General features: G+C 51.5%; 1 protein-coding gene across 1 annotated transcript in view; it reads left to right on the top strand.

The window, feature by feature from the left end:
• NUDT3 (nudix hydrolase 3) overlaps positions 1 to 8541 on the top strand; it is a 28839-nt gene extending 20298 nt beyond the window's left edge. The window contains exons 4-6 of the mRNA XM_017727211.1: positions 214 to 258; positions 881 to 965; positions 1679 to 8541. Coding sequence (XP_017582700.1) covers positions 214 to 258; positions 881 to 965; positions 1679 to 1848 — 300 coding nt within the window. The 3' untranslated portion in view covers positions 1849 to 8541. The remainder of the gene's footprint in view (positions 1 to 213; positions 259 to 880; positions 966 to 1678) is intronic.
• The last annotated feature ends 1838 nt before the right edge of the window (positions 8542 to 10379 follow it).

A 10379-nucleotide genomic window follows, 5' to 3' on the forward strand; every position in this document is an offset into this window, starting at 1 on the left:
AGGGAAACAAGAAAAAAAAATCCTGGGAATGCTTGGATGTTGAGTGCTTGGGATAAATTTCTGCTGCTTGTCTTGTGACTGTGTTGGTTTAAGATTAGCAGAATTTTCGAGTGTTCGCTTCCTGTCCTAAAGGAGCCGGTCCTGCTCAACAAGTAGGAAACACACACTGAGCTGTTGTTAAAGCATGTTTCTTTTCTCTTTTAACTTCCCTAGGCTGGAGTGAAAGGGACGTTAGGAAGATTAGTGGGAATTTTTGAGGTAAGTTTCAGACGTGGGCGCTGTGAAATTTTGTTGCAAAAAATCGTCTTGGAGTAACAATGGCTCTACAGGGTTGTGGGGTGAGTGGGTGCTGGTTTGGTGCAAACTTCAAAGTCCCTGGTAAATAAAAACACACCTGCTCAGCAGTTCTGGTGTTTGCAGTGGGCGCTTCAGTGAAGTCACTGGTGATAACTGGTGTGACTGAATATTCTCGGGGCTGCCAAAAGCTGGGGAGTGGGGTCCCCCTTCATTTTTAGCATTCACAGCCACACCTGGCAGTCAGCAGGTACCGGACACGGCTCTTCTTGCTGTTGTTCTGTCACTGACTCTTTCATGTGAAATAGGTAAAAATCTTCCCAGCTGAAGAACTAATTTGTAAGCGCATCAGTCCACAAAGCACTGCTCCACAGATCAGGAACTACACTTTTGGGTGTCCCTATTAACGCTTTCAGACCATCTCACATTTAAAACACAACAGTTTTTAGCAGCTACGAACAAGCTTTGATGTGGGAGGAGCTGCACCCAAGGTGGGCAGTTTGCAATTGCCCAGTGCCCCCCTGCCTGAAAAGGTTTGTTGTTGCTGTGGGAGCTTGGTTGTTACTGTGTCCCCTTTGCCTTCCAGAACCGGGACAGGAAGCACAGGACCTATGTTTACGTACTCATCGTCACCGAAGTGTTGGAGGACTGGGAGGACTCGGTCAATATTGGTAAGCTTGGTGCTTGCTGCATTAACTGATGGAAACAAACCACAAGTCAGCTCAGCATCCCTCTGGGACCTGGAATCTGTGTGAGTGTCATTGGGAAAAGTGGCAGAGGTGTGTCCTTTGGTTGCTTGGGAAAATAATTTGTGGTGAAATTGATGCTTTTGTTACCTCTGTGGCCCAGGAGAAGCCAAGTAAGTGTCCAGCTGCCTCTGCAGCAATTCTGTGTTTAATTCTTCCACTGGAAGGTACCAAGCAAAGAGCATGAAGAACTGTCCTGTCTGAGACTAGAGGAAATACACGTGGGTTAATCATTCCCTGTTATCTTTGAAATCGTTGCATTTGAATTGGATTCCCAAATGGAAATGAACCTGTTGTTGCCACAAGGTTTGTGATTGCACTGCAGCAAATGGAACATGACTCTCCTCAGGGTCTTTATGGGAAGAGTAAGAACTGAGAGCTGTCCACAGGAAACTGAAGTCTACTTGCAAACTGATGGAAATTGGCTGGTGCTTGGTGTGTGTGTTGTGAGTTGCCTTAAAATGAGCATCTGGCTTGAATAGAAATAGCAGAAATAGCAAAATAATGTTTTTTTAAATTAAGAAATGCAAGATGGGATGTGCTGCCCTAAACAAACACCTGTCCCTGGGGATGGGGAGGCCCTTGAGATCAGAGAACATTGTTAGGTTGCATCTACTGATTTCTCTCTTTGTCCCCAGGAAGGAAAAGGGAATGGTTTAAGATAGAAGATGCCATAAAAGTTCTGCAGTATCATAAACCAGTGCAGGCCTCGTATTTTGAAACCTTGAGGCAAGGCTGTCTGGCCAACAACGGCACCCCGGTCATGACCACGCCGTACTCCGAGAGCTCCGTGTCTGACATCAGATGACTGACGACGTCCCTGCGAGGGCAATTCCCAAAAGCAGACTGAGACCTGGATTTCCCTCCCCTCCCCGTTTCCATGCCTCCTCCCTCACACCAGGCATGGGCAGCCGCCTGGGGCAGAGCAAGTGTTCAGAGTGCTGCGATTTAGTGCAAGGTGGGATTTTTTTTTTTTCTTTGTTGGCTTTTTTTGCTTTTTTGTTTTTGGATCTGTATTTTGTAAAATACATTTTGTGCATGAAGTGCCCCTTTCCTGGTACTCCGCTGCCAGCCCCGCCTCTGCCTCATGCTCTGAAGTGTCCCAAGTGTCCCCTTCGTGTCACCCCAGCCAGAGCCACTTTTTTTTTTTTTTTTTTTTTTTTTTTAATAGAAGACTTCCAATGTGAGATCAGCTCTTCAAGTCTTAGTCTGTACTGTAAGGTGCTGCTCAGACCCATGTGGGTATCACTTGCAGCACATCTGTATAAATTTTTTTTTAGATGGAGGATCTAACATTTTAATTTCGTGGGAATTTTTTTTTTTAATCCTGGTCTGCTTCTGCAAAGAAGGGTTCATAATTAATCTGTTTGCCTTTTGTTCTGTTTTTTAAAAACACACATTCTGTGACAGTGCTAGTGGCTGGGCCAGTTTACTCCCCATCCAGTATCTCCCGATTTAGTGCAGTGACACTTGAAGTTGAGGGCAGAGTTCGAATCACCTGCAGACATCCCTGCAGACATCCCTACGGCTTCTCCAACAGCTTCCCAATGTTTCTGCGTTTCCATCCGAGTGAAACCACAAGGAGCTGGTCTGGAACCGTTGGCCAAAACCAAACAGCCTCAGCAGCACTGCGGCAGCACCCGGATCGCGTCGGCTGCGGTGGGAATCGGGCTGCAGAGGGGTCAGACGGACAAACCGGAGTGTGGCTCACCAATGCTGTCCCCTGCTCCCGCTGCGTCCTGCTCGTGTCTCTCTTGTCCACATGCCTTACGCCGTGCTCAACTGGAGACTTGGGATTTGTGCTGAAGCGTCGGCTCGTGCTCACCGAGTGTTGCTGCCGCGCTCGGAGAACCACGCGCGTATCCCTGAAGAGAAGTCCTGGGGGGAAAATTCAGGTGTTCGGTCTCTTGTCCTGTGGTTCTGCAGCACTTAGGGTCGCACTGTGCAGCGTGCTCGGAGTGTGCCCTCCGTGCGAGGTACAGCTGCCTCCGGCAGCATTCCGGGGGAGCAGCACAGGAGAGCTCCCCGATGCGTTGGCACACTTCACACGGGGGTTTGTTGTTTTCTTGCTGTACGTTTCATGCTGTCTTGATTTGCCAACAGTGTTGTCTAGTTGGGAAATAAAATGGGAAAGGTTGGGGTTGGGGGGTGGGTTGGGGCAGGTACAAGTTTTGGGAGGGGCATTAATTAATCCCTGGCTTGGGACAAGAAGTGGTTGCTGAGTTCAGTAACTTCTCCTTTGTCAGAGCAGAGCCAAGATGTGAAATTAAATCTGCAGTACTTTTTTTTCCTTTTTTTTTTCCTGCTCTTTATTTAACAAAAAATATTCTAATAAACACTCACTGTTCTGGAGCTTTCTCTGAGAAGCGCTTACAATATGAAAATCTGATAGAAATATCCATGGAGCCTGGGACAAGGGGGAATGGTATCCTTGCTGTTTTGGCAAGAAGCTGTTCAATTTAAGATCCTCTTCTGTTCCTTTCCTTGTTCTCCCTGCTTTCATCGGTGTGGAGTAGCAAGGCCAAAAGCAGTGCCAGTGATTGCTGACATGGAAAACCACGCGTAAGGAACAGCCCATTATTCAAGGAGTAGCTCAAACCCAAGCATCTGGAATTGAGCCTAAATTACACCAGTTCAGCTCACTTCAACTTAGAGACGAATGTACAATCCTTTCTCACTATGTGCTGGTCAGCCTGAACCAAACTCTCAAAAGGGCTTGAATATTCTGTCTGGAAGTGTCCAAGAAATTCCCAGAGTCGCTGTCCCCGCGCCCTGCGAGGCACCTGACACAGCCGTCTACTGCCTTCGACGAGTCTTGGTCTCTACTGTACAGATTAGTATGTTGGAAATGCTTTGCAACAAAACAGCTGGTACTCCTGAAAGAGTAACTGCAGTTTTAATATCAGCAGCATGCACACTTTTGTTTTTAAACTAAAAATGTTTTTACAGGGCTGTTAAACTGACAATTTAGGGTAGAATATTGTTAATGACTTGCTAATGGCTTATTTGTTTGGGTCAGAAAAAATAAATTGTGCCAAGAAAGTGTTCTAATGTGGCATGGATTGATGCTGTTACCACGGAGTGGCTGATGTTATGCCTTGTAACTGGAAATGGCTCCTGGGGCAGGAATAGCCTTGATTGAAGAGATGCAAATTTCAGACCAGGCCTTAGCCCTGTGCTCCCTGAACCTCTCCCTGCACCACACAATTCCCATCTTCCTCAGCATCTGAGGTTCTCTCTAGAGCTGGTACAGCTGCAACCCCAGCAGCTGGAGTGGTTTTATCTAAACTGGTGTTAATTGGTTTGGGACTGACAAGTTGCCCTGTCTGTGTGAGGAACAGGGGAGCTGCTGGGAGCATGGCTCTGGTTCTGCAGCCCAGACGGTGCTGCTCAGTCTCACTGCTGGGGCCACTGTCCTGAGTGTGCCGAATCCCAGGGGATGAGCCTGGGGCTCCCAGCCGTGCTAGAACTGGTGCTGTTCCGAGCTGGTAGCGATGGATAGCGGGATTCTTAACCTCAGCTGGCCTGAACCTTATGTGGAGCAGTGTCTCAGCATCCCATGGGAGCAGTTCTTAGCTGGCTCTCAGCCTGGCTGTGCTCTCTGGGCACTGCTGGGAGGTGGGTATGACACAGGATGTCCCCAGACAGCCAGCGAGGTGCAGCAGTTGTTTGGTCCCCCCATCATGGCAGATCTGCAATTCTGGTTTGGGGTATGAGTGGGGCACAGGTGAGGGGCTGCTGCTTTTCATCACCTCTGGGCCCTGGGGGTCCCTCTGCAGCTCCTTAGGGGCACAGTGATGTCACTAATGGGGTCCCTTCTTCTCTTGCTGCTTTTCATTCCTGTGGTCATTGTCCAAGGACGCCCCACTCTTGCTACACCAGTGAGGGGCAAGGGAACTCTGCACCAGTTTGGTGACTCCAGCATGGGAGCAGGAGAAAAGGAAGACACCCCTGGAATACCTGTGTGTCCAAGTGCTGCTGGATCCTTCCAGGAGGATTTGTCAGATTCCAAATCTCTCTGGTGGTCTTACCTGATGTGTAAAACTTAAGAGGCAGATGGACGTCCCTCTGCAGAGAGAGCTGAGTGTAATGAAACTCAGCAGAGCTGGAATTGTGTGGCTCTGGCTTTGGGGAGTGTCTCCCAGACAAGGATTTGTTGTTGTGGAAAAGGGATTTTGGTTCTTTGGTTATTCGCAGCTTGGAAATTGTGTGTGGCAGGAACCACAGAGCACCTGGCTGAGGTGGTTGCTGTTGGGCGGGTTTGGGTTTCAGATGTGACTTTGCTCACACTGAGGTTGTTCAAAGGCACATTTCAAAGGGAAGAACCCTTTTGCAGTTCAGAGTAAGCCCAGGTGGGGATTGGGGGATTTCCCTGCTGTGTGGTGGGTGCTGCCTGGCTGGGCCACTGCTGAGCCTGGGAGGTGCTGCCTTTTCCTGGGAGAGAAGAGTGAAAGAAGGGAGGGGTTTTACCCATTCTCCCTGAAATCTGGAATTCAGTGATGTTAAAGTACCTCTGGTGGCTTCCCAAAGATGGATTGTTTGAGTGGTTTGTTGGAACCTCAGTGTCACAGCTGTGCCTCCCCTATCTCAGGGCAGTGTTGCCAGTTCCCAGCAGCACTGGCCGAGCTGTCCACACTCAGTATGGTCAGCAGGGCCAGCACACCCTGGCTCAGAACTGCCGTGGCACTGGGAATTCTGAGCCATTGGCATTCACCTCTCCAGGTACAACATTAGGCAGAACATTCCCTGGATCTGGAGTTAACAGCCACTGTGCAAACTAAAAAGATTTTTTTTCAAATTGAAAACACATTAAACTTCGGGCTGTAAAACCCCCAAGGATCGAGGCAGTGACAGCAGGGAGGGGACACGGTGACAATCTCCTCAGGTTGGTCTGCTTCCAGCTCAGCCAGGTGGAGGTGTTCTGGGAATAAGCAGAGGAAGGGAGCAGAGCCTGAGGGCTGCACATCAGGGCCCCCCAAACTTCCTGCTGTCTGCCCTGGTGCTGGGGGCAAGGTGGGAGCTGGGTTTGGTGGGAGCTGGAATGAATGGCAGGATCAGCTTTTCCACCAGCTCTGTTCCTGTGTAGATGGATGCTGTGAGCTCTTCCCTACTCTCCTGTGGAGCACTCATTCAGCCTGAGCTGGAATGTGCCTTAAAGCAAACTCTGTAAAGGGAAAAACGAAAAGGGATTGGAATCTGCAAGTGTTGCTTTTTCCCTTGTGTGGCCACAAAGTATTCTGGCTGAAAATGTGAGTAGGGAATGTCAGGAATCCTCAGTTCCCTTCCCGGATCTAGCAGGGGCTTTGGGCCTTTGCCTCAGCTTTTCCATGCAGAAGCTGTGTTCAGCATTCCGCAGCACACGGGTCACTCCCGGAGAATGAAATCCTGGAGGCTGCACAGGTCCAACAAGTAACACTTGTACAAGAGCTGTAGGTTTCCTGCCTGTTCTCTCTGTTTTATCCCAAATGTGCTTTCACACAGCCAGATGCAGCATCCCTCCCTGTGCAGAGCATGGTGGGGGGGGGACACTGGGCGTTGGGGAGGGGTTGGTTTGGGGTTGGACCCCCCCAAGGGGAGCCTGTGGCTGGTGCTGGGGGAGGATTGGAGCTGTATCTTCAGCCAAACCTGCCCCAAGCAGTGACAGGGTTGCAGTGTGAGGAGCTTTTCCCTCTGGGTGACGCAGTGCCTGCTCTGGTCTTGCTCCCAGGCTGGGTTTCCCCTCCTGGCTCCGTTCTCCTGCTCAGTAATGGCATCATCTGGTGGCTGCAGCCCTGCAGGGACGTGGTGACCTCATGGCTTGAGTGCCCCTCAGCTGGTCCCTGAGCTCCTGACACACACAGGGCGTGATCCTCATTTTCCTAACCTTGGAATGAACTAACCCAGCTGCTCTGGGCTGCCGAGATCCTGGAGTGCTATGCTGGGGGTGGTGTCAGGGGGTCTGTGCATAACAAAGGTGTAGCTGGTGAAAAAGAAACTGAACTGGACTGAAGTTTTATTTAAGAGATTTATAAATCTCTCTTTGGTGCTAGTCCATAGGGTTTTTTCTTTTCTTTCTTTTTTTTTTTTTTGGGAAGATGGGAATTTTGATGTTATACTTGATGAATCGGCTCTAGAATTGCCTCAGAAATGAACCTGGGGAGGTGTGAGAGTGTTTGTTCAATTTCCTGTGTGTCCTATTTTATATTTATTAAATCAGAAAATCTGGAATGATCACTTTGCCTTTGCTGCTCAGTCCTTCCATGAGCTCTGTGTACATGGGGGGTTCCTGGCAGCCCCCCCAAATCAGGAGAACGGGGCCCCAGACCCTGGTTGAGGGATGAATGACCAGGGTCCATTGTCCAGCATCCTGTCCGTGGGTGTGTTTGCCTGAGGCTTCTCCATTCCTCCCCAAAACATGGAATCTCCATGGTTGGTCAGAGCTGTAGGGCTTTGACTGTTTCTGGTTTGTGTCTGAGCTGGTACCTTTGACCTCACCCCCACAACTGAGGGTGGAACTGACCCAGGTGCAAGGGAAAACGAGTTCGGAGCCCTTCCAGGTACTGATCCAAGTCATCGAAATGTCCAGCCTGGGGTGGGGGCCGATGGCAACCACAGAGCCTGGTGAGGGATCCCTGGGTGCTGTGGTCCATGCGATGGTGGGGTCAGCTGGGATGTGGTGGGGTCAGTTGGGATGTGCTGGGGTCAGCTGGGATGTGCTGGGGTCAGCTGGGATGTCTCATGGAGGTTCTTGTGCCACTCCTGCCACTTGGCTTTCCCAGGGAAGTGTCAGCAAGTTTGCAGAAGGAAAACTGATGGAGAGAACAAACTTGCTGTTTTATTAGGATTTAAAAAGGCCTGATATTTTCAGTAATTTTCATAAGTTGCAAGTGAAATACTCAATTCTCTGTGAATTCAAGATGGTTTTGTACTTGTAATTCCTATAATCTGTTTGGGTTTATTTTCTTGGCTGCAGATCTCTGTTCCTCCCTCCAGCACTTGGTGTTTCTAATCTCCTGGTGAACTTCGCATGGGAGGGTTACAACAAATTAAATAGTTGGCAGAAACACTTTGCAACAGCAAAGGCCCTTTGGAAATGGAGCATTGCAATAGATGCTCTTTTCTCTTTCTCACCGATGTGTTCTTACACCACCTTTGTTCAAAGTCACACGTGTGAAGTAGAAAACACGTTCTGTTTCCTTTGGGGATCCATCTCAGTTGGAACCTCTGGATAATGCAGATGTTCTCCTGCTCGGTCCTGGCTGGCAGGTGCAGGACATCCCATGTGATTCTGACCTTTCATCCACAGTGTCTCCAGAAAGGCCGGAGGGCTCTCCTTGTGTGGAGCCGGGTGGTGCGGCGGGGTCCTGTCACGAGGGGTTTCCTCTTTTGAGTTGTGTGCAAGGGGGAGGCTGTCACTGTCTTTAAAAGAGTGAAAAACTGAAAAAATTAAATTGGTGGATGCCAGTTTGCCGAGAGTGTGGGCTGTAATCTAGTGCCAACCAATAAACACGCCAGTATTTCACACGGCTCTGCCTCCTGCCTGGTCTCTTTGTCCCAGCTCTGGTCCCTTCGTACATGAACTCAGAGATTGGGCAACAGTGTCACCCAAGGAGAAAGCCCTCCCTGCAGTGGCCTGGGACAGTCACAGCCTGGAAGAGGAACTGGACAGATGTCACCAACAGCCTGGTGTTGAGATGGGTTCGCTGATGGGGCAGGCACCCTGCAATATAAAGGGGCATTTTAAGGAGAGAGCCTCGTGGAGCCTCTGAATGTGCTTCCAACTATTTCACAAAATCCTTCCTGAGAGCTCTTCCCGTGGGAGTAGCCCCTTGCTGTGTGAGAGGCCGGGAGGAGCCCGCACGGAGAGCACCAGCACCCCAGGCCATGCGTGGTGCCGCTGGCACTGCCAGCCCGGCCACAGAAAGGTGAGCTCCCGCACTTCCCTGCCAAGCAAACGTGTCCTGGTGTGGAGACCCATCCCTAAGCGAGCCTTTGCACATTCCTTTTGGGATCTGGATGTGACCAGGCTCCTCCTGCAGAAAACACGGGGGCTGGCGCACAAGAGCCTCGTGTTGCAGCTGTGGTGCGGAGCCCAGGGCAGAATTAATCTGTGCTGACAGCGGCGTTAATGCCTGAGCGGGCGAGCGGCGAGGCAGAGCCGGGGCGGCTGTGCCCCCGCGGGGACGGCGGCACCCGGCCCCCACCCCGGCATTTCTGGCCGAATGAGCAGCCGGAGGGATGCGCTGGCTGGAAATCCGGCCACTTGCTCTCAGCTGCTTAAACGGGAGCTTAGCAGCTCAGCAAAGCTGTCCCCAGTTATGTGCTGGGGGCCAAGCAGTGCAGGGGAGGGGGCTGATGTCTCACAGAGGGGTTTGGGGAAGAAATAGATACCCCGTGTTGCTATTCCAGCTTTGCCCCCCTGGCTGACGCCCCTTCCACCCTGATCACAAAGGTTTCTTGTCCCCAGGATGGGTGACAATGCTGCCTTCAGCCCCCCCGACATCCTCCCCCACACCAGGGTAAGCAAGGGGGAGATTTCTCCAGGGATGAGCAGGTCCTGCGCTGCCCCAGCCTTGACTCCCCTTTTTCCCTCATCTGGATGCTCTGGGAAGCAGTGGATTGGGAAAAAGATGTTCACGTGGGAGCTGGGGATGCTGCAGGTGTCCTGGACTGGCTCTGGCCATGTGGAGGGGCTTGGTGACCCCCTGGTCTGCTCCCAAGGATGCTGCTTCCCCTGGACCACGCATGCTCCTCCTGGCCATGTGCTTCCACTCGCTCATGCTCTCCAAGGAGCTTTCCTAGAAATTGATGGATTTATTTTTAGCCATGGCACAGCAGGGTTCAGCTGGGAGGGGATGGGCAGCGGTGGATGGTGGCAGCATGGAAGGCCCCTGAAGTGTCAGTGCTGGGCTGGGGGGCTGGGGGTCCTGTCCCACTCTGTGGTTCCCCCATTGCACTGGTGAACAGGGGGCTGGGGCTGGTTTGGGAAGGGTGCCTGGGGCAGGGTGAGTCAACACAGACAATGAGACCAGTGCCACTGCTGGGGAGAGTGGGGTCAGTGTGGGCTAGTGGGGCCAGCGGGACCCCTGGGGACAACAGGACACTGGGAACAGCAGCTGTCAGCCACTCTCAGGACAGCTGGTGCCCTTTTCTGGGCTGGAGAGGAGAAAATAACCCTGCATGGGCTGGGCAGGGGGTGAGGGCAGCAGTGCAGGGACTGGTACAGGCAGTGGTTTAGGCAGTGGTATGGGCAGTGGTATAGGCAGGGTACAGGCAGAGGTGGAGGCAGGGTACAGGCAGGGGTATGGGCAGGGTACAGGCAGGGTGCAGGCAGGGTACAGGCAGGGTACAGGCAGCAGT

Source organism: Corvus brachyrhynchos, unplaced genomic scaffold (genome assembly GCF_000691975.1).
Source record: "Corvus brachyrhynchos isolate BGI_N302 unplaced genomic scaffold, ASM69197v1 scaffold72, whole genome shotgun sequence".
In the NCBI taxonomy this organism is placed as follows: domain Eukaryota; kingdom Metazoa; phylum Chordata; class Aves; order Passeriformes; family Corvidae; genus Corvus; species Corvus brachyrhynchos.